The sequence below is a fragment of the Hyla sarda genome, chromosome 3 (assembly GCF_029499605.1).
Source record: "Hyla sarda isolate aHylSar1 chromosome 3, aHylSar1.hap1, whole genome shotgun sequence".
NCBI lineage: Eukaryota > Metazoa > Chordata > Amphibia > Anura > Hylidae > Hyla > Hyla sarda.
In genome coordinates, this window is record NC_079191.1 from 97,240,998 (window position 1) to 97,265,178 (window position 24,181).

The 24,181-nt window shown below is 45.0% G+C and overlaps 1 protein-coding gene across 1 annotated transcript; it reads left to right on the forward strand.

The window, feature by feature from the left end:
* Positions 1–134: 134 nt before the first annotated feature.
* DTYMK (deoxythymidylate kinase) lies at positions 135–11,641 on the forward strand. Its single transcript, XM_056564706.1, has 5 exons — positions 135–272; positions 6,370–6,478; positions 8,180–8,270; positions 10,024–10,221; positions 10,994–11,641. The coding sequence occupies exons 1-5, from the start codon at positions 143–145 to the stop codon at positions 11,108–11,110; spliced, it is 645 nt and encodes a 214-aa protein (XP_056420681.1). The 5' UTR covers positions 135–142; the 3' UTR covers positions 11,111–11,641.
* Positions 11,642–24,181: the final 12,540 nt, after the last annotated feature.

The window sequence follows — 24,181 nt, forward strand, 5'->3', positions numbered from 1 at the left end:
CGTGGTGAATCGTTAGCTGCGAAGTGTCACACCCCGCGAGATCATTGGAGCGCGCCAATTACGGGCCATTCTGATTGGCTGAGGGGTGAGCGCGGCAATTGTGATTTCGGTTTTCCGGAGTGACCTAGGGCAGTGGCTGAGGATGGCCGGACGGAGGGGCGCTCTCATAGTCCTAGAGGGCGCAGACAGGGCTGGGAAGAGCACCCAGGCCCGGAGACTGGTGGAGGCGCTGAGAGACCAAGGCTACCAGGCGGAGGGCATGCGCTTCCCAGGTGAGGACACAGGGGGCAGTACTGCAGCTCACCTGCAGTTCTTATAAAGGAGCTGTGGACAGCCCAATGTTACATTACCCTTGAGTAGTAGAAGAAAAAACAGGAACCGGGTATCGGCGTAATCCACCAGTCAAAGGCAAGGTACCATATACAGTATAGTAAAGTTTATTCAGTCAGGTATTGATGCGTTTCAGGGCTCTGGGGCCCCTTCAGAATAGATGCCTACTATTCTTAAGGGGCCCCAGAGCCCTGAAACGCGTCAATACCTGACTGAATAAATTTTACTATACTGTATATGGTACCTTGCCTTTGACTGGTGGATTGCGCTGATACCCGGTTCCTGTTTGCTGTCAGGGCATGCTGGGAGTTGTAGTTTTGCCACATCTGGAGGGCCACAGTTTGAAGACCGCTACCCTAACACAATGGCCCAGATTTATCAAACTGAGAGAAAAAGTGGAGTGATTTTCCCACAGCAACCAATCACAGCTCAGCTTTCATTTTACCACAGCTTGTTATCTGAGCTGTGATTGGTTGTTGTGGGAGAATCTCTACACTTTTTCTGTTTCATAAATCTGGCTCAGTGTTTCCCAACCAGGGAGCCTCTGATGTAAAGTTTACCTTGATCCGTAGAAAACTTGGCGCACAGCACTTTGCTGACAGCATAGGGCTAACATAGGCAGCGTTAGGAGCGTAGCCCTGCGCAGTTGTCCGTACCGTACAAGCAGTTTTCTACGATTGGTAGAAAACTAAGGCTGCTTTCACACTATAAAATTGTTCCATTAAAAGATCCATTATAAACGTTCAAATCTATGGGATTTTTTGATTATACCTGTTAGTCCTTCATATTTGAGACGGAAGAAAAAAAAATGGCACATGCACTAATTTTTCTTCCGTCACAAGAAACGGGTAAATTAACGGCCGTTATTTTTCACATTGAAGTCTATGGCAAACGGAGGAGCCTTTGTCAACCGTTTGCACCTGGTCTATAATATGTTATTACTTCTGAGCATGCTCAGAAGAGGTGACATCAGCAGGCTCCAACTACTCCCATCATGGGAGTAGTAATTCCCCGGCTGCGGGAGTCTGCTGGTGGCTGAGGATGCTACATTAGTGTTTGTACTACAGGGGCTGAGGGATTGATGGCACAGCTGTCACGCCCCCTCCCCTAGCCCCTTAACGACGCAGGACGTATATTTACGTCCTGCGCCGGCTCCCGTGATATGAAGCGGGATCGCGGCGCGATCCTGCATCATATCGCTTCGGTCCCGGCGCTCATCAACGGCCGGGACCCGCGGCTAATACCACACATCGCCGTTCGCGGCAATGTGCGGTATTAACCCTTTAAAAGCGGCGGTCCGCCGCTTCTAAAGTGATACTGAAAGTATCCCGGCTGCTCAGTCGGGCTGTTCAGGACCGCCGCGGTGAAATCGCGGCGTCCCGAACAGCTGATCGGACACCGGGAGGGCCCTTACCTGCCTCCTCGGTGTCCGATCGACGAATGACTGCTCCGTGCCTGAGATCCAGGCAGGAGCAGTCAAGCGCCGATAATGCGCGGGTCCGCGCTGCTGCAGGCCTCCGTTGTGCGCCCCCAGCGTCGTTGCTGTGCACGGCGCACTGACGTCATGCGCCGCGCCGTTCAGCGCATAGCAACGACGCCGGGGACGCACGCCGGAGGCCTGTAGCAGCGCGGACCCGACTCAGGTAATTATGCCACCGGGGATGGGGGGAGGCAACGGGGCAGCGGCGCCGGCAATGGGTGCCGCTGCCCCTTCTCTCCCCCTGGCTGTCGGCGCCGCTTCTCTCCCCCTGGCTATCGGCGCTGGCACCGATAGTCAGGGGGACAGAACGGGCAGCGGCGCCGATAACCAGGGGGTGAGAAGGGCCGACAGCAGCGCTCTAGACCCCAGGAAAGGCAGGGGGAGAGAAGCGGGCAGCGCTGGCCTCTCTCCCCCTGCCTTTCCTGGGGGTGTATCGGCGTATAACACGCACACAGACTTTAGGCTAAAAATTTTAGCCTAAAAAGTGCGTGTTATACGCCGATAAATACGGTATATAAGTAGGGTATCATTTTAACCGTATGGACCTACAGAATAATAAGGTGTAATTTTTACCGAAATATGCACTGCGTAGAAACGGAAGCCCCCAAAAGTTACAAAATGGCGTTTTTTTTTTCGATTTTGTCGCACAATGATTTTTTTTTTCCGTTTTGCCGTGCATTTTTGGGTGAAATGACTAATGTCACTGCAAAGTAGAATTGGCGACGCAAAAAATAAGCCATAATATGTATTTTTAGGTGGAAAATTGAAAGGGTTATGATTTTTAAAAGGTAAGGAGGAAAAAACGAAAGTGCAAAAACGGAAAAACCCTGAGTCCTTAAGGGGCTAGGCTTGCATTGAGGGCCGGAGCGTGACGTCACATGGAGGTGTGACATCACACGCCGCCTGACCTGTGGTCGCCGGTAATCAGACCCGGCGTGAACATTCTCCGGGGACTGATTTTAACTGGGGTGCTGCGTGCAGTGGGACCCCCGCGATCAAGCATCTTATCCCCTAACAGATCAATAGAGTTCTGTGTGCTCTGCAATCCATTGATAGAGCCTAGTCCAGCGAGACTCTATTAATGACAGAACCAGGGAACAGAGGTAAGCCCTCCGGCTACCTCTAGTGGATGGGAAAGGACCTGAAAAATTCACCTGGAACTGGATGTCATCCCTGGGATGAATTCTCATAGTGTAAAAGGAGGCGAGCGCATGCACAGCTTTCCTCCACTACGTTAGTTAGTGTAGCGTAGTGTTAGCGCAGTTTTAGCGTAGTGTTAGCGCAGTTTTAGCATAGTGTTAGCACAGTTTTAGCGTAGTTGTACTCAGGTGTTGTATAGTTAGTGTAGCGTTATCGTAGTTTTAGCGTAGTATTACACAGGTGTAGTGTAGCTAGCGTAGTGTTAGCACAGTTTTACAGGCAGATAAAGCGTAGTTTAGTGTAGCTGCTTTGTCATACAGTGAAGGGACTACAACTCCCAGCATGCCCAAACAGCCAAAGGCTGGATGGGAGTTGTAGTTTTGCAAAAGTAGCAGAGGCCATTGCACTCTGAGCTGCGCTAGTTAGTTAATTAGGGGTATACAGCCATCTATATAGATGGCTGTATACGGTGATCAACAGGCCACTTGCCCACCTTCGTTCCTACTCGATCACTAGATGAAGCAACACAGGAAGATGACAGAGCTGGAACGGGGCTGGTAAGTTACGCTCTCCAGGTTGAAAAAAAAAACCAAAAATGTACTAACCCATTTTTTTGTGTTTTTCCTTTTTGTTTGATACGTGAATGGGGTGGACTATGACCTGCAAATTATTATTTTTTAATATAAAATGAGGGCTGTGGGGGTGTGTTTTTCCGATTAAAAATGTTTTAACTTGTGTTTAATGAATTTTATTTTTTTTAAATACTACTTTACAAGCTTAGTAGTGAAAGCCTCTTATAGACGGAGTCCATTGCTAAACCGGGGCTTAGCCCCAAAAACAGCTAGTGCTAACCCCCAATTATTACCCTGGTACCCACCGCCACAGGGGTACCGGGAAAAGCCGATACCAACAGGCCCAAAGCACCAAATATGGAGCTCTTGGGCCTTGGCGGTAACAGGCTAGGGAGGGCCAGTATCAATGGTCCTCGCCCACCCTAGTAATGTCAGGCAGTTGCTGCTGTTTGATATCTGGCTGAAAATGAAGACTGGGAACCACACATGTTTTTATATATAAAATTAAAAGTGTGTGGTGCCCAGTCTTTTCATTTTCAGCCAGATACCAACCAAACAGAAGCAACTGCCTGACGTTACCAGGGTGGGCAAGGACCATTGTTACTGGCCCTCCCCAGCCTGTTACCGCCAAGGCCTAAGAGCTCCATATTTGGTGCTCTGGGCCTATTGGTATCGGGTCTTTCTGGTACCCCTGTGGCAGGGTACCAGGGTAATTGGGGGTTAGGGCTAGCTGTTTTTGGGGCTAAGCTCTATAAGATGGCTTCCACTACTTAGCCTGTAAAGGGGAAAATAAAATAAACTTGCACACACGTTAAAACATTATTAGGAAAAAGACTCCCCCACAGCCCTCATTAACCATTTTATTAAAACAAACAAAAAAAATGCATTGTCGTAGTCCACCGCATTCACATATCTGAGAAGAGAAGAAAAAAACACAAAAAGGGTTAGTACATTTTTGGGGGTTCTTCCCCCTTTAGAGCCTAACTTACCACCCCCGTTCCAGCTCTGTCATCTTCTTGTGTTGCTCCACATCTAGTGACAGAGCAGTAACAGAGGTGGGGAAGTGGCCTGATCACTGTATAGAGCCATACAGCGCAACTGCTTCTGCTACTTTAACGTACAAGGATGTACTCTCCTCTGCTACGTTAACGTAGCAGAGCACAATGGCCTCTGCTACACGAACGTAGCAGAGTGCAATTGCCTCTGCTACTTTTGCTAAACTACAACTCCCGTCCTCCCTGTGGCTGTCTGGGCATGCTGGGAGTTGTAGCCCCTTCTCTGTATGACTAAGCTACGCTACACTCTAATCTACGCTTTATCTGCCTGTAAAACTAAGTTAACTACACCTTTGTAATACTACACTAACTGCGCTAATGCTACGTTAGCTGCGCTAAAGCTGCTGTACGCTAATTACTCTAAAACTCCACTCCAATCTTGCTTGGACAGCCTTTAGCTGTCTGGTCATGCTGGGAGTTGTAGTCTCTTTACTTTAAAACCTATAACCTATACCCTTTCACTATAAAACCTAAGCTATGCTAACTAAGTTACAATCTAAGCAAATTGCAAAATGTGTTAAAGTCTGTCAAGTCACTGCAAGTTCCAGCAAGCTGCGAGGTTCCTGTTAGGCTAGGTTCAGACTATGGAATCTCCGGGCAGAAACTTTCCGCCCGGAGATTCCGAGTGCGGCCAGCGCTGACTGAATCAGTCGGCGCTAGGACCGAGCGGACACTGCAGTCTCCAATAGACTGTAATGTGTTCCGTGCGGATTTCCGCCTGAAAAAAAGAGCAACCCCATTCTTCAGGCGGAAATTTCCAAGCGGATTTTCCGTTCACAAATTCCGAAGTGTGAATTTGTGAACGGAAACCCATTCACTACACTATATACGTTTTAGCAAGCGGAATTTCCGCCTGCAATTTCAAAGTGGAATTGCAGATGGAAATTCCGTAGTCTGAACCTAGCCTTATTGGTCACCTCTCTGGGATCCTGGCCTAGCTGTAAAGACTGTACCATCTTTAACTACCATTAACCTGGCCTTGGGCTATTATTTGCCCTGCCTAACCTAGGACTAGCGGTGCTACCTTCTGGTGGTTACATAGGCAAATCACGCCCTGGCGTCACGAACACTAAGGGGTTAACACCATCTACCCCCTGGGCAACACTATCTGCTTCTACACCTCACAACACGCCCCGACACCACACTAGCCTCCCTACGCTAACTGCATAGTGGAGGAAAGCTTTGCATGCTCTTAGTTTTTACTAATCGTAGAAAATTGCTTGCGCGGTACAGACAACTGCGCAGGGCTACGCTCCTAACACTGCCTATGTTAGCCCTATGCTGTCAACGCAGTGCTGCGCATGTTCTCTAACAACCGGAGCACCTGAGAGCTGAACTAATATATGCAGGCTAAAGTAAGCAACCGCCGAGCCGAGAAGTTCGTGACGAATCGAATTACTGTAACTTCACTAATCTCTTGTGTTTATGCCTATAAAGTGGAATGCATTGCTGCTCTCTGTGGGCTAATTGTGAGTTGGCCTGACATATACCTCCTACGGAGGGTCCACAACAGCATATTTACAGGGCCCGACTTGAAATTCACCTTACAATGTGCTTTGGGCTTTACTCTGATCAGACCCTGGCATGAAATCGTCTGGCATCAAACTGTTTCCTTGGCAGCTGTCCTTTCTCAGTGTGCATTTTACGTTATCCTGGGATAACCCTTATATAACCTGGATCATCTAGTCATAGCACATTTCTTTAAAATCCTTGCTATGGCCTCCAAAGCCACTTACTGATTGCCTTTGATGCTCACACAGTGATTCATTTTTAGTTTTTTTGTTTTTTGTAGAAAGAACAACCGAAATTGGTCGTCTTGTTGGCTCTTACCTTGAGAAAAAAAGTAATATTGAAGATCATACTGTTCACCTGCTGTTCTCTGCCAACCGTTGGGAGCATGTGTAAGACTGAATCTGATACCATGATTTGCAAGTATTAATAGTAGTTGAATACTTAGTTTCTGACTGTTTTATGAAAAACAATCATATGCAACTTTAACATTAAAATCAACTATGTAGCCTTAGTCTTGAAAGAAATATGTCAACTTTTGTAAGACTCAGTACCCCACTGATTACAAGAATGGGGACAAAATTGCCTGGAATAAACTGAGCACACTTAGCAATGCTCTGCAATCCCATAGAGAATGAACAATTATTCAGGTTGGAATACCCCTTTAGAGTAGGGTCACACATGCCCTATTTTGCTACATATTTACTGTTGCATAGTTTCCTACCCATTGAAAACCCAGGGTCATAAACTTACTGTTTAAAATGCTGGGTGCGGCATGGAGATTGCGGGGGTCCTAGCGGCAGGACCCTTGTGATCAGACATCTTAAGTTTTTTTACAATTTTAACCACTTAAGGACGAAGGTTGTACCTGAACGCTCTTGTCCCGCTTCCCTTCTATGACGCGGGCTCAGAAACTGAGGCCGCGTCATAGCAGGACCCGTGGCCAATGCCCAACATCACCGATTGCGACCAATGTTTTTGTTTCTTTTTAGCGTTTTAAACGCTGCAATCAACTTTGATTGCGGCATGTAAAATGTTAGCTCAGAGCTGATTGGGACCTCATCAGCTGAGAGGACGGACAGCAGGAGGGCCCTTACTTTCCTCCTTGTGGTCCGATCAGTGCTCCAGGAAGTCTCAGTAATGCTTTGGCATAGTACTAAACTAAACTTGTATGTAATAGTCCCCTGTGGGGACTAAAAAAAAGTGTTTAAAAAAAAGAAAAGTTAACCCCCTTCCCTAATAAAAATGCTAAAATATTTAGAAATATAAAAATGTTAATTAAAATGCACGGTTAATGGCGTATACTTAAAAATTAAAAGTCCAAAATTGACTATTTTATGTGCCCTAAAAAATGTATAAAAAGCTGATACCGAGAAACTACAGATCACACATCCCTGTATACGGAGAAATAAGTTATAGGGGACGAAGGGTGTACAGGTACGCGCTGCATCCCTGGTCCTTAAGGTTTCCTGCAGATTTCCGGGACCCCGCTCGCTGGGCGGGGACCAGACCAGGATGCTTGCTGAAATCATTCAGCAGGTATCCTGGCACATTGCCGAGTGGGGTCATGTCCTTTTAAGGTGAAAATGGGCTGTGTCCTTAAGGGGCTAAAAATGCAAATTTTCATACAAAAAATGTTAAAGCAAAACAAAATAAAATCTATATAATTTGGGTATTTTAATTGTATGGACCTACAGAACAAAGCTAAGCTGTAAAGTTTTCAATTTTGCCCCACAAATAAATATATATATTTCTGTCGCCGTAGATTTTGTGGTGAAATTATTGATGTCATTACTGGTGGTGCAAAAAAAATAAATAAAAAAAGCAGCCCTCATATGGGTCTTTAGGTGGAAAATTGAAAGTGCTATAATTTTTAGAAGGTTAGGAGGGAAAAAAAAGAACCTGATGTCCTGAAGGAGTTAATGATGATAAAAAAAAATTGTTTATAGCCTTCAGTGACTCTTCTAGTGTCATGAGACCTCTCCTGGAGCTGTTCAAAAATGACAAATTTGTGAGTTTGCACATATCTTGAATTCCTTGAAATATTGACTATGTATTTAAATACTTTAATCTTTTTGTGTAATGTTTTACAGTCCTCTCATGAAAGAAAAGCTGAGAAGCGGAGTCACTCTTGTTGTAGATAGATATGCATTTTCTGGCGTGGCATTTACAAGTTCAAAAGAGGTAATGTGAAGCAAGTTGGGGTGCAGGCTAGTGGACTACAATGGGATTCAGACTTCTTAAGACCCCACTTAAAACTTGCGGGAGCAGGCGGTTAGTCTTCAACAGTAGAGATGAGCGAAGTTACAGTGATTCGATTCGTCACAAACTTCTCGGCTCGGCGTTTGCTGACTTTATCCTGCATGAATGAGTTCAGCTTTCAGGTGCTCCGGTGGGCTGGAGACTCTCTCCTAGAACTGTAACCATCCTTTTCCAGCCCACCGGAGCACCTGAAAGCTGAACTCATTTATGCAGGATAAAGTCAGCAACTGCCAAGCTGAGAAGTTCGTGACGAATAGAATTACTGTAACTTCGCTCATCTCTATTCAACAGTCTCAGAACATTCAGCAGATCATGCAAACCTCTAAAATGGCACAGGGAGCTGATGAAATGGGGCTTATGTCTGGCATTATCCCTTTAGACGCCACAATCAAAGTTTATTGCAGCATTTAATGCAGTAAATTTAATTCCCGGCTGCTCTGTGAAGTCGTGGGGTCTTATTTAGGGATCTACCGATTAACGGTTTGGCCGATATTATCGGCGGGTATTCACGATTTTTGACGTTATCGGCAATTACCTTGCCGATAATCCGATAATGTCCCCGGTTTTATAATGACCTGTTCACAGGGTCCGAGCTACTTCTGGCTCCTGCGGCGTCCTGTGTTACGCTGTGCGCTGCACAATGACTAGTGACGACCAGAAGTAGCGAGGGCCCCGGGAACAGGTAAATATAAAACCAGGGATGGGGGAGGCAATGGGGAAGCGGCGGTGGTTGGACTTAGGACTGGCAGGGGGAGAGAAGCGGGCGGCAGTGGTCTCTGGCCAGAGGATGGGGGGGAGACTCGGGATGACCCCAGGACAGGCAGGGGGAGAGAAGTGGGTGGCAGCGGCAGTCTCCTGCCCCGCAAAAGCCACTGCAGTTCACTGATGTAAAGGGTCCGCTTTAAATCAATGATCTGCAGCCGCTTCTTCAGGGCCAAAGGGGGGGGTGGAGAAATAGCCGATAATTTACACCGGAATATCGGTATAAGTTATCGGCCTGAAAGGCCACAGATTATCGTATCTGCCCTAAAAAATCGATATCGATCGATCCCTAGTCTTAATCAGCTGTGAGGATGGCGGGAGGGCCCTTACCTGCCTTCTCACCATCCAATCATCATTCCAATGCTGCAGAAAGCATTGGCAGCCTAAAGCAATGGAGTGTTATCACTGATCAATGTAATAGTCCCCTATTGGAACTAAAAAAAAAAAAAAGTTTAAAAGTCAGTTATTAATTTTTTTTCTCTCCATTTTTCTAATAAAAAATGTAAACAAAAATAAACATGTGGTATAACCTCGTGCATAAATGTCCAAACTATTAAAATATAACCTAAATAATTTGGGTATCATTTTAATGGTAATATTAATTGCGTTGAAACTGAAGTCCCCAAAAGTTGCAAAATGACGTGGGTTATTTTCAGTTTTGCCCCACAAATTTATGAGTATTGTCATTGCAAAGTATCATTGGTAGCGCAAAAAAACAAGCCCTCATATGGGTGTGTAGGTAAAAAAAAATTTCAATTGTTATGGCTATTTAGAAGGGGAGGAGGAGAAGGAAGCAAAAGTGCAAAAATGAAAAATGGAGTCCCCTAGGGGTTAAAGAACCAGTTCTGAATAATTCGGATGCAGAACAGTCACTTGTTTGCAAAATTGTGAGCTCTAGTGTCTTTGCTTTCAGAATTTCTCCTTGCACTGGTGTAAGCAGCCTGATGTTGGACTTCCAAAGCCAGATCTTGTTGTCTTTCTAAACATAACTCCTGAGGAGGCTTCTAAACGTGGGGATTTTGGAAATGAACGTTATGAGACAAGCGCTTTCCAAAAAAAGGTGCAAAAACGCTATGCTGAACTTATGGAAGACAAATCTCTTAACTGGAAGGTAAAGTCGCTTGTCTACTTTCTCCACCTACAATCATGAGAAAAAAAGTGCACCCTCTTTGAATTTTATGGTTTTACCTATTGGGCCATAATAAAAGAAGAAAAAAATATTGCAGCAATAACATGTAATTGTTTACTGCATGACTTTATCAATGGTTTGGGGGGAAATTTGTCCCATCCTTACAATGTTGCTCTTCAGTTCATTGGGGGTTGTGGGAATTTGGTATCATTGTATTCAGTTAACCTAATAGTAAAAATTGCCCAAAGTGCATGTTTTTTAACCCCTTTACAACCACCTTAAGATGGCAGTTGAGTAGGGGACGATGGGCAGGCCCAGTCACGCCCCCTCCCATATACTTGCATTGAGGGGGCGTGGCCATGACATCAAGCCTCCTGCGCTGCACTTGATGCTCTAAACGAATGCTAGGTGCAGCAGGGAGATCGTGGGGGTCCCCAGTGGCAGGACCCCCACAATCACATCTTATCCCCTATCCTTTGGATAGGGGATAAGATGTCTAGGGGCGGCGTACCCCTTTAACTCTACTAATACAGGCTGCCTCAGGCTCATCAGTGTGATATGGGTTTCATGTGTGTTTCATACTGATTTTAATGTGGATATCATGTGGATTTCGACAAACATTTCACATCAAAAAACTCTGTAGCACACGGCTTAACAGACTTCAGACTGTCAAGTCTGAAGAAATTTTCCACAGACTCTGAACAGTGCTCTATTCCAAGCTTAATGTTTGCTTATTTGTTTTGTGTTTTATTAGGTTATTGATGCTGCACAGAACCCAGAAGATGTTCACAATGCTATAAAACGGCTAAGTGAAGAAACCGTGATGGAAGCCAGGGATCAACCAATTGGGAAGCTGTGGATCGAAGACTAATGGGGAACATGTGCTGAGATTGATTGCTTAGACACAAGACACTTAAGGGCACTTTATTTGTAAAGATATTAACAGTTATTGAATGGCATTATCTTTACTTAAATGCTATCAAACTCTCTTATATACACACTTTACTGCCTGCTGTACATTGATTTTGTTTGGTTTTTAGATGTAATAACCATGCTGACTCCATTGTCATTTTTTTAACCTTGAATATTTATGTGCAAGCAATGGTGTTGCTGTATACTACTTGATACATGGGTCAATCTATAGTTACATTCAGTGATGCGAAGTTGAATTCATCATATGTAAAAATTATGTACGTACATAGGGTAAATGTTCTCATAAATATTACATTGCCTTAACTTGTTACATTTGCATAATGACTGATTTCATTATTTTATCGTTCTGGTGTATTTGCATGGTAAATTAAAGTCCATATGTTGCTACGCTTCAACCACATGTACAGTACGTCCTGAATAAAGATTTTATTGCAGCTGAATTCTTTTCAATTAAATGAGTTCCAATAAACCTATTTTATTTTTCATATTCTATTATACCATGGGGCACAGTACCATTCGATTGCCATGGCAGTTAGGGGCCTTTGGTACTGCAGTATTGTAACATCTTCAGTAGTACATATATTAAGTTTTACTAAGACTGTTGTGAAAAGTCTTAGTAAAACTTTTCACACCTATTTGTTTTTGTTTTTTTTATTTAGTAGTGGAAGCTGTCTTATATCAGAGGGGATCCATTACTAAGCCAGGCTTAGTGTTAGCCCCCAAAACAGCTAGCACTAACCCCCATAAATAGGTCAGGACATTTATTTGTCCCCCGCCCGAACGACTACAACTCCCAGCATGCCATACAGTAATAACATGCTGTGAGTTGTAGTGGTGCAGCACAGGTGGGCGGAAGATGTGCGTGTGGGTGACAAGCTTGTCACCCGCCTGCGCTACAGGACTACAACTCCCAGCATGCCTTTACAATAAGGATATGCTGGGAGTTGTAGGGGTGCAGCGCGGGCAGGCAGATGTGTGGGCAGTTGACAAGTAAAAGCATGCTTGGAGTTGTAGTAGTGTGGCACGGGCGGGTGACAAGGAAGCCAGGGAAGTGGGTGGCTTGTGCTCCGCTCCCTGGCTTCCCAGCGAGAAAATTAAGTTAGGGCACTGTAACTTCGTTTCCCTCTGAAAGCTGTGATTGGCCAGGAGCTCTGCACCAATCACAGGTCTGCCCTGGAAATATAAAATTACAGTGCTGTTCCAAAGTCATTTATTGGTTTTTGCTTATGTGTGCTTAAAAAAAAAAAAGGGGGGGGGCGCATGCGCGCGGCTCACGAGTGCGAACGCAAGTAATGTGAGCTCCGTGCCCGCCACACCGAAATGAGCTCCTTTAAGCGCCTTAACGGCTCCACAAGCGACAGGACTGACCGTCCGCTCCCGCCATGTCCTCCAGGCGAAACAGGCAGCAGAGGCAGAAGATTTCGGGGAGATTATCCCAGTCAATCCCCGAGCTGTTCCGTGCCTCACCAGCCACCAGGATGGCGCCGACATCTCCTCCACACTCTGACCAGCAGTCGGATGGGGAAGACGGAGCAGCCGCTGCACAGCATTCTACTGCCGACATGTACCGAAGTATCCAGAAGCTGTTCCGCACCGAGCTTCAAAAGGCGGTGAGTGACTTCTCTCAGCAAATACAAGCGCTGGGCCAGCGGGTAGCGGATAATGAAACCCGGCTTGATGAGCTGGCTGACGCGGCAGAGACTGATCGCCGCGATATAGATGCCTACAATGATAAGCTAGAAGCTCTGGAGCTAAAACTGGAGGATATTGAAAATCGCTTGAGGAGAGCTAATCTTCGTATCAGGGGCTTACCTGAGACCACCACCGACCTTAAGGGGACTGTTACGTCACTGTTTGCGGCCCTCCTCCCGCAGACTGCTCCTGAACTGCTTCGTATGGACAGGATTCACAGGGCCCTGGCCAAACCACGCAACCCTGACACTCCTCGAGATGTTGTGCTTAAGCTGCACTATGCGGAGGTTCGGGACTTGATCTTGTCGGCTACGAGGAATGCCCCCAGCTTGCCAGCTGTACCCCCAGAAGTCCGGATTTACTCGGACCTGGCCCCTTCTACGCTGGAGAGGAGGCGCTCCATGCGCTCAGTTACCCTAGCTTTGCAACGTGAGCAGATCAAATATAGATGGGGATTCCTGTTTTCCCTTTCCTTTCAAGTTGGATCCCGCAACTACACGGTCCGATCCCTGGCCGCAGCGCAGGAGGCCCTTCTTAAAGAGCGCATCGCTTGGTCTGATGCACCCCCACTACCGCAACGGCAGGGTCGCCCTGCTCGAACCTGGACCGTGGTCCCTTCCACTTCACGCCCAGCCGACACCCTATCCCGGGCCGAAGAGCGGATTACCTGATTTCCATATGGCATTGTTCCCTGGATGGACTGGTGGACTAAGTTCCTGTTCATTTCTGCTCAGTCCTTGTCCATTTGTGTTATGCAGGAGTAGGTGATGGCTGGACTGCATGTTCTCTCAACTCCCAAGATGGAAGTATGTCGCTCCACTCTGGAGTGGGTTGTGACTCTCCATGTTCTTTTCTTTGTATTGTCTGTTCTGTCAGTTTTATGTATGGTTTGTGGTATGCCACCATTGCACTCAGGCTCTTGTGAGCCCTCAGGGAAGCCATCATTACTTGGTATTAGTCCGGGGCTGCCTCTTAGTATATCTATTGCTATGTGGGGGGGTTGCTTAGCTTTATGTGTTTTTGGGGGTGATGTGTCGTATTTTATCTCATAATGTGAGGGGACTCAATTCCCCCTCTAAGCGCCGGAAGGCATTTAAGGATTATGTACGTCATAAACCAGACGTTATCTGTATACAGGAAACTCACTTTACTCCCTCTTCTTTCTCCTCCCACCTTTCATCCTGCTTACTCTAGGTCTTATCTTTCCTCTTTTCATACTAAGTCCCGTGGGGTTGCTATCTGCTTTCATAACTCTTTCCCCTTTGATGTGTCATCCGTACTAGGTACGCTATACGGGAAAAACGTGTGTTTGGTGAATTCCTACGCACCTAATGTTGACCCTATTTCCTTTTTCTTATCCTTATACTCCAAACTGTCCTCCCTCACTTATGATGTTCTTTTGTGGGCGGGTGACTTTAATTTTGTATTAAATGGTAAGCTGGATAGGTCCTCTAATGCTCCCTTCAGACGCTCTGGTGCCCAGGACCGTACCCTGTTAGACCAGTTTCGTTCGTTGTCCCTAGCGGACACTTGGAGAGAGCATAACGGCTCCGCCCGTGGGTACTCTTATTACTCCCCCTCCCACCAGCAATATTCCCGCATAGACTGGATCCTTACTAATACTACTACTCTACCCTACCTGTTATATTCTAGACATATATTGTCCTCCTGGTCTGATCACGATGTGGTGTTGACTGTACTGGACCTTGTGGGTTGCCCTACCACTCCGTCTAGCTGGAGATTGAATGAGGCTCTTCTGTCTAACCCAGCGGTGAAGCAACAGGTCTCAGACTCTCTGAAGTCGTATTTTGATATGAATTCGACTCCTGATAGTGACCCCATCTGGGTGTGGGCGGCTCACAAGGCCCACATACGTGGTACCTTTATTGCTATAGCCTCTGGTATCAAGAGGGACCGAGATAAATATGTCACAGTCCTAGAGCATAGACTATCTAAACTGTCCCTTGCCCATCAGTTACACCCCTCTTTATATCTTTATAAGGCTCTCCGTGACACTAAACTGAAGTTGGATGCGGTTTTGTCTCACTGGGTGGAGCGGGCTATCCGTTGGACAGGAGCTCTTTATTATAGATTCGCTAATAAACCGGATCGGTTGCTAGCCCGCCAGCTGAGACGCAGACGTATGCTCAACTATGTTCACAGACTGCAAATCCACCCAGGTTCGTACTCCTCACTCCCTCAACACATCTACAAGGCTTTCTATGATTTTTACTCCCGTCTATATTCTGAACCTCATCCTCCGTCTGACTTCTCCTCTTGTTTGTCTTCTTTTCTTGCCTCTGCAAATCTTCCTTCTCTCAATTCTGATGATAGAGAGGCTCTGGGAGGCCCTATAACTGAGGAGGAGGTCACCGATATTATTTCCAGCCTTAAATTGGGGAAGGCCCCTGGTCCGGATGACTGTCAGCCCATTATTACAAAAAATTTGCCCCCATCTTAATACCCCATTTGACGTCCTTGTATAATAGGATGTTTTCTGCTTCTACCCTTCCCTCTGAGTACCTGGATGCACATATTGCTGTCATTCCCAAACCCCTAAAGGACCCCCAATTAGTTTCTAATTATAGACCGATTTCCCTGATAAACATTGATACCAAAACCTTAACATCTATCCTAGCCCATAGACTTAATTCCATCCTCCCCCGTCTTATCCATCCCGATCAGGTCGGATTCATCCCGGGCCGTCAAGCTCCTGATAACCTCCGTAAGGTCCTGAACATTCTTCATTGGAGCTCCTCGAAATCCATACCCCTACTAGCATTGGCCCTCGACATCGAGAAGGCCTTTGATAGCATCACCTGGCCCTATCTCTTTGGTGTGCTCCGTTACATGGGATTTCCGGGCCCCTTTGTACACATTCTCAGCTTGCTATACTCCAATCCCTCTGCTTTCCTGAAACTGCCCGCCATCTCTCCCTCCCCGGTCAGGATCCACCATGGCACCCGCCAGGGGTGCCCCCTGTCGCCGGCTCTTTTTGTGCTGGCGATGGAGCCCCTGGCGGCCACGATCCGCATTTCCCCTGATGTGACGGGAGCGAGGATAGGCTCCGACCACTATAAACTTAGTTTATTTGCAGATGATTTACTTCTCACCATCACCAACCCACTTGTCTCCCTCCCTAATTTGTTTAGTATCCTTTCCCGATTCTCAGTCCATTCGGGATTACGAATAAATAACTCCAAATCAGAGACCCTTTTCCTCCATGTCCCGCATAGTACTCAAAAATTGATCAATTTGAACTTTGGCTTCCCAGACTCTATCTCTAAACTTTCCTACCTGGGCACTGTCCTTACTCCATCTATCTCTACGTTGTATCAGGCTAACTATCCTCCGCTTTTTCAATCTATTCGTTCTGACCTTCGATCCTGGGACCTGCCTTTCTTGTCATGGCTGGGACGGGTTCACACCGTTAAAATGGTTGTGCTCCCCCGTCTTCTCTATCTGTTTCGTTCTCTCCCTGTCCCGCCTGCTGATCTACGAGCCCTGCAAAGAGATGTGTTTCGTTTTATATGGCGTGGTAGAGCCCCCCGTATCCCGAGGAAAATTATGTATTTCCATAAAAGATTGGGGGGTCTGTCAGTACCAAACTTTGCTAGATACTACCATGCAGCCAGGCTAGCTCAGCTTATGCTGTTCCACGCCCCCTCTGGCGCTCCTCTTTGGGTCCGCTTGGAATCCTCCCTCACCTCTCCGTATTCTCCTTCTGCTCTTCTCTGGTCTATCCCACCTGTCTCCCATCTTCTCCCATCTTCTGCTTTGTTGACTCTGTACTCTCTGTCGCTTTGGCGAAGGGTCCGGTTTAAGTTTTCATTACAATCTGGTGCTTCTCCCCCCACTCCTCTCTTTCATAACCCCTTTTTCCTCCCTGGTCTCCATACAACAGCATTTGCGTGGTGGACGTCTAATAATTTCAGATGTCTTCATAATTTTTTGTCCCATAACAAATTGACGACGATGGAGGCGTTCATAACACAACACTCACCCCCTAGTTCTGAGCCCCTCCGTCTTCGTCAAATTTTTTCCTTTTTGTCCACACTGTCCCCACCCTCTCACACTGTCTCCTCATCCTTCTTTGAATCTACCGCTTTATACTCACCACTCCGCTCTGGCCTGCTTTCCCTAGTCTATGCACACCTCAACTCTCCTCCTAATGGTTGTAAACTCCCCTTTATGCAACAATGGGAATCCGATCTCCATATTACACTTACTCCAGATAAATGGCAGGAATGTTGTGAGCTTCTTAGTAAAGGTAGTTGGCAGGTATCTCTTACTGAAACATCCCTGAAAATTCTTCATAGGGCCTATTATGTCCCCTCTAGGCTCCACGCCATTTATCCAACGGTCTCCCCATTATGTTTCAGGGGCTGTTCCCTGGCGGGGAACATGTATCATATCTGGTGGGGTTGCCCTATTGTTAGACGATTTTGGAATTCTATAGTCACACTATTGAGAGAAGTTTGTTCCTCTAGATGCCCTCTGCAACCTGCCTTTTGTCTACTGGGGGCCCATCCTACTAAAATGCCTAACAAGGTTTTCCGGCTGGCGCAGTTTATTCTTTTAGCTGCACGTATACACATTGCAGCTAGCTGGAAATTACCGTCCTTGTCTATACCAAGGGTAGTGGATCGGGTTAATGTTATTATGTTGGCGGAGAAACTCAATGCTATTAAAGAGGATGCGGTAGATAGATTTGAGTCTGTATGGTCCCTGTGGATCTCTTCCTCTTATTCCCCAGACGTTAGATATCCATTCTCACTGTATTAGCCTCCCTGGCTCATCCCTTGCTGTTCTAATATGTATCGCATACCCGTGTTTAGTTGTTTAAGTTTTCTCATTGCTATTGCTATGTTGACACCTGGGCTGCGTCCCGGGAAATGTACAGCCTTGTTCAAATATCATTAACCATAATAAACTTGGTTTTGTTTGTTGCTAAAAAAAAAAAAAAAAAAAAAAAGGTATTCAAAAGTGATTTTGTGGTTTTTGCTTATTTAAGACAAATTTATCAACCCACTGTGGATAGTATAATGTCACATATAAGCAAAACCAAAGCAAGAAAAAAAGGCTACAGAGCTTGTTTACCAAAGCAACAATGATAAATGTCCTTCTATAAAGTTTTTGATTTAATGCTAAAACCAGGTTGTGTTCAAAGGGACGTTCCCCTGCTCTGCCTGCTGACTCTAGTAGGGCAGAGTGGTGAAACGTGTGCGGTGATTCGTGTGTGGGGATTGGTGCCTGTGATTGTTGGTGAGGGTACTCCACATTAAGTAAAGCTCCACCCATTTTGGCCCGCTGTATTAAGTACCCGCCTCTTGGTAAATCGAGCAGCTTCGTGGCTGCTGTTTTGCCAGTCACAGAAATATACACCACCTATGGAGGAGATGTATTCTCTTGCAAATATTGTGTTGCAAGTCCCCCCCTGAAGTCACACGTGAGGAGGGTGTGCCAGGGGCTCCACTCCTTGCGAGGCCCTCTGAATCTCTGCAACTTTCAGCCACCCCTTTACAAATTACTAGTTTAGGCCTCTAATACGCATGGCATGCTGTCTCTCTTAAGCTCTGTCAGATTTCAATGCAACAGTTTATGGCCACATATGAGGTATTATAGTCATGAAAAGTTTTGTGTTACAAATTATTTGGGACGTGTTAAATTTTTTTTTTTTTTTTTTTAAACCCACTGTTCTAAAATTGTGTTAAAAACCTGTGGGATATAAATTCTCACTGCACTCCTTGTTGCATTCCTTAAGGGATATAGTTTCCAAAATGGTGTCACATGATGGGGTTTTTTTTATCTGTCCTTGCACTTTGGGGGCTTTGTAAATGCAACATGGCACCCAAAACTATTCCAGCCAAAAACTCCAGCCAAAAGCCAGATGGTGAGCCTTACCTTCTGTACCCTGCTATGCACCCACACAGCACTTTAAGTTGCCATATGAGGTATTTTCATATTCGGGTGAAATTGGATTACAAATTTTGTTGGGACAATTCTCTTTTTATACCCCCTTGTGATTTTAGTACATTTTAGTATAAAAAAAATTAAATTTTTCAATTTCATGGCCCCCTGTTCTAAAAATCTGTGGGGTCTAAATGCTCACTCACGGCACCCCATATTGCCTCCCCTATAATGTAGTGCACTAGGGCCATATATGGGATATCTCTAAAACTATACAATTAGGGCAATCAACATTTGCTTTTATGTTGATAGCTGATGTGTTAATGAGAAATTTGATTGCAATCGGTCAATTCAGATTGGCAATTCCAGGCCAATCGGGTCACCAGTGACCCGGAAAAAAAGGGTGATTGGTGCAGTCAGAGTCAGCATCAGCGGGTGATCGGCGGTGGAGGGTTTGGGGAGGGCCACCAAGGGTCCGGTGTGACGGCGGTCCTGAGCGGCTGTGGTCTGTGGCGGAGGGATCCAACAGCAGGAGGTAATCGATGTTTACCTCCTGCTGTTGCTTAGCAACAACTCCCAGCATGCACAGCCAAAGGGAATGCTGGGAGTTGTAGTTTTGCCCCCATTCACGTCGGCGGGGGTTTACAGTGAGTTTCTCGCTGCAAGTTTGAGATGCAGCAAATATTCCGCCACAGCTCAAACTCCCAGCAGAAAACTCGCTGTGAACCCCCACCCCATGTGAATGTATCCTAAAAACACTACACTACACCCACACAAAATAAAAAGTAAAACACTATGTATACACACAGCCCCCCCCCCCCCCAAATAAAAATGAAAAACGTCTCCTACGGCACTGTTTCCAAAACGGAGCCTCCAGCTGTTGCAAAACAGCAACTCCCAGTATTGCCGCACAGCCGTTCACTGTCCAGGCATGCTGGGAGTTTTGCAGCAGCTGGGGGAACCCTGTTTGGGAAACACTGCCGTAGGGTAATTCTGGTATCGGAGGCAAGTGTAATTCTTGCATCCGGGTCCGTCCCTATGCAAATCCCTAATTTAGGCCTCAAATGCGCTCTCACTTCGGAACCCTGTCGTATTTCAAGGCAACAGTTTAGGGCCACATATGGGGTATTTCCGTACTCAAGAGAAATTGCCTAACAAATTTTGGGGGCTTTTTCTCCTTTTACCCTTGTGAAAAGGTAAAGTTGGTGCCCCATACTTTTTATTTTCACAAGAAGTAAAAGGAAAAAAAGACCCCCAAATTTGTAACGCAATTTCTCCTGGAGTATGGAGATACCCCATATGTGGACGTAAAATGTTATGTGGGCATTGAAGGCCACGTGCATTTACAAAGCCCCCATGGTGCCAGCATGGTGCCCCCCTTCCCCACATGTGACCCCATTTTGCAAACTACACCCCTCACGGAATGTAATAAGGGGTACATTGAGCATTTACGCCCCACAGGTGTCTGACAGATTTTTTGAACAGTGGTTCATGAAGATGAAAATTAAATTTTTCATTTGCACAGCCCACTGTTCCAAAGATCTGTCAAACGCCAGTGGGGTATAAATGCTCACTGCACCCTTTCATACATTCTGTGAGGGGTGTTGTTTCCGAAATAGGGTCACATGTGGGGGGTCCCTGTTCTGGCACCTCGGGGGGGGGGGGGGGGGCTTTGTAAACGCACATGGCCCCCAACTCTCGAAAAATCAGACCTTCGTCCATACCGCAGGAAAACATTTCTAGTGATGCTGTTGGACTCGGTGAAGAAATCTACTTTTCTTCCTCCAGAGAAGATAACGCTGATTCAATCCAAAAAAAAAAAATTAGAAATCCAAACTGGCATCTGTTAGGGAAGCCATGTCAGTATTGTGCACAATGACATCCACGATTCCTGCAGTCATGTGGGCTCAGTTCCATTCATGGCAGCTTCAGGCTCTTTCACTATGGAACAGATCTCAATAGACAAGAAGTTCCCACTAACACTTGGCATAGTGAAGTCCCTAAATTGGTGGCTAAATGTGACAAACCTAAAAAAGGGGGTCCCTTGAGTTTCAGATCCTGTTCTAGTAACCATGGATGCAAGTGCCTTAGGTTGGGGTGCTCATGTTCTAGGATCCTACTTCCAGGGTCGCTGGCCTCCTCATCTAATTTCCTCGAATTACAAGGAACTGGGAGCAGTGTGGGAGACCCTTCAGGCTGCCAAGAATCTTCTCTTCAATCAGGATCTCAAAATCTACTCAGACAATTCTACTACAGTAGCTTTCTTAAGGAGGCACAAGACAAAAGGCTCTTAAAGCCATTGCAGCCAGAATCCTTGCCTGGTCGGAAAGAAATGTTTCCTCCATAATGGCGGTTCACCTGAAAGGTTCCAAAAATCATGTAGCAAAGTTCTTGAATCAAAAAACTCTGACCCGGGGGGATGGTCCCTAAATCCATCCATTTATCAACTTCTTGTGCTCAGATGGAGTCAGCCATGCATAGACCTGTTTGTTTCTTGCCAGAATGCAAAGGTTTTTTTTACCTAAATCCGAGGGACAGAGCTCAAGCAGTGGATGTGCTAGCCCGAGACTGGAACTTTCCTCTAGCATATGCCTTTCCTCAATTTCCATTGATAGCAAGGACTCTAGCAAAGATTCCGGACAGCAATTTAAAAGTGATTTTTGTAGTCCTATACTGGCCGAAAAGAGGGTAGTTCTGTCTCCTAAAGAGTCTGGCCATAGAACCTCCTTTTCTCTTGTGAAGGACTTGCTGATCCAGGGTCCAGTAATCTATCAGGGTCTGGAGGACCTTCATCTTACTGCGCATATTTTGAGGAGTCAATCTAGAAGAATCAAGGTCTTACAGCTAAAGTTATTTCTACACTGTTGAAAAGTAGGAAATCTTCTACTTCCAAGATTTACTTAAAAATTTGTCGAACATTTTTACCCTGGATTAAAGAGGTGAAACCAGATCCCTCGAAACCAAATTATCCACAGATTTTGGACTTTTTACAAGAAGGATTTGAGAAGGGTCTATCTCTCAGCACTTTGAAAGTTCAAGTTGCAGCTCTGGGGGCATTCTTTGATCATCAAATTGCAGACCATCAGTGGATTAAAAGGTTTTTTAAAGCAGTATCTAGATTAAAACCTAAAATCCCAATCCGTACTCCATCTTGGAATCTCAACTGGGTGCTCTAAGCTCTTACTACTCAACCCTTTTAACCTCTACATCAATGCTCATTAAAATTCATCACTCTCAAGATGGCTTTTCTCATTGCAATAACATCTGCAGGGAGAATTGGAGAAATTCAAGCCCTGTCAATAAATGAACCATATCTGTCCATTTCTGATGATAGGGTAATTCTTAGATTAGACCCCTCTTTCCTTCCAAAGGTAGTTACAGATTTTCATAGATCTCAAGAGATTATTCTCCCGTCCTTTTGTAATAACCCAAAAAATCCTCAAGAAGAAAAATGTCATTTGTTAGATGTTAGAAGGTGTCTTCTTCGCTATTTAGAGATCACTGGTTCTTGGTGGAAAGATTCAAATTTACTCTTACAATTCCAAGGTCCTAATAAGGGTAAAAAAAGCATTTAAAAGTTCTATAGCCTGTTGGATTAAATGTGCTATTGCTGAAGCCTATAAGGGTATAGGTGAGCAAAAGCCAACTGTTGGTCTAAAAGCCCACTCTACTAGATCAGTGTCAACCTCCTGGGCAGAAAGATCCACTGCCTCTATTGACCAAATTTGCAAAACTGCTACATGGTCCAATCCTCATACCCTTTTTAGACATTATAGACCTGATTTGTCCGATTCTCATGATTTGGCCTTTGGTAGAAAAATTCTGCAGGCCATTGAAACCCCCCCAATGATGTTTATTTGGTATTTCTCCCGTGGGCTGTCATGGTGGACGAAGTGTAAACATATCATTATTTACTTACCGATAATTCGGTTTTCTTGAGTCCACCATGACAGCCCCATTATATCCCTCCCTTTGGTGTTTTTTTTTTATTTTGTGTTACTTTTTTCTGGTGTCCTTTTATTCATTTGTAAAACACTGGGGAAGGTGCCGGGGGGAGGGGCTTTTAACCTGTTTCCTGTTCCTACTAGTCCTATGGGACCATCTCTCATGTGGGCTATCATGGTAAAAAGTAAATAATTCTATCTTTTCACATACATCTACTACTGTGTCATGGCTCTGCTATGTAGCCTCTCCACTCTTTGCATGCCCAATATAAAGGAGCTCATTTAACTGCATGCCGTATAAAGCCCATGCACATAAATGACACTTGGGTCCTTCCACAAGTATATTAAAATGGAATAGGAAATATTAAAAAAATAAAAAATTCTTCCTTTTTAAGTCCTTTATGTAGGGGTATAGACATGAGGGTTGCATAATATGATATTTAAGTGTGATCACAAAAGCTAAGAGACTACTACTTGGGGAATTACTATGGTGGCCATATGTCATACTCAGCTTCTCAAATAAATTAGCTAGTATACAGTATAGCTAGTATTTAAATAATCCTATAACCACACAATGGCCCATATTTATCAATCAGCATGAAATCCTAATTGTCTGTTTTTTTCCCCCCATAGCGACCAATGCTTAACTTTGACTTTACAAGAGCTCGTTAAGATATACAATTTGAGCTGTGATTGGTTGCTATGGGAAAAATTTGACAATTAGGGTTTCAGGCTGATTAATAAATCTGGGCCAATGTATTCAGAAAGTCTTCAGAGCCTTTCATTTTTTTCACATTTTGTCATGTTGCACTCAATACCACATTATGAGAATGTGAGAATAGAATTTAAGAAACTGTGGCAAATTTATTAAAAAAAGAAAAACTTAAATTTAGCATGGAGATAACTATTCAAACCCTTTTTAACCCCTTAAGGACGGAGCCCATTTTCACCTCTAGGACGAAGCCCTTTTTTGCAAATCTGACCACTGTCACTTTAAACATTAATAACTCTGGAATGCTTTTAGTTATCAATCTGATTCTGAGATTGTTTTTTTGTGACATATTCTACTTTAACATAGTGGTAAAATTTTGTGGTAACTTGCATCCTTTCTTGGTGAAAAATTCCAAAATTTGATGAAAAAATTAAAAATTTTGCATTTTTCTAACTTTGAAGCTCTCTGCTTGTAAGGAAAATGGATATTCCAAAAAAATTTTTTTTGGATTCACATATACAATATGTCTACTTTATGTTTGCATCATAAAATTGACAAGTTTTTACTTTTGGAAGACACCAGAGGGCTTCAAAGTTCAGCAGCAATTTTCCAATTTTTCACAAAATTTTCAAACTCGCAATTTTTCAGGGACCAGTTCAGGTTTGAAGTGGATTTGAAGGGTCTTCATATTAGAAATACCCCATAAAAGACCCCATTATAAAAACTGCACCCCCCAAAGTATTCAAAATGA

Coding starts and splice junctions, on each gene's coding strand:
- DTYMK (XM_056564706.1), top strand. CDS start 143: ATGGCCGGACGGAGGGGCGCTCTCATAGTCCTAGAGGGCGCAGACAGG. Junction 6,479..8,179: donor GCCAACCGTTGGGAGCATGT/GTAAGACTGAAT, acceptor AATGTTTTACAG/TCCTCTCATGAAAGAAAAGC. Junction 8,271..10,023: donor CATTTACAAGTTCAAAAGAG/GTAATGTGAAGC, acceptor CTTTGCTTTCAG/AATTTCTCCTTGCACTGGTG.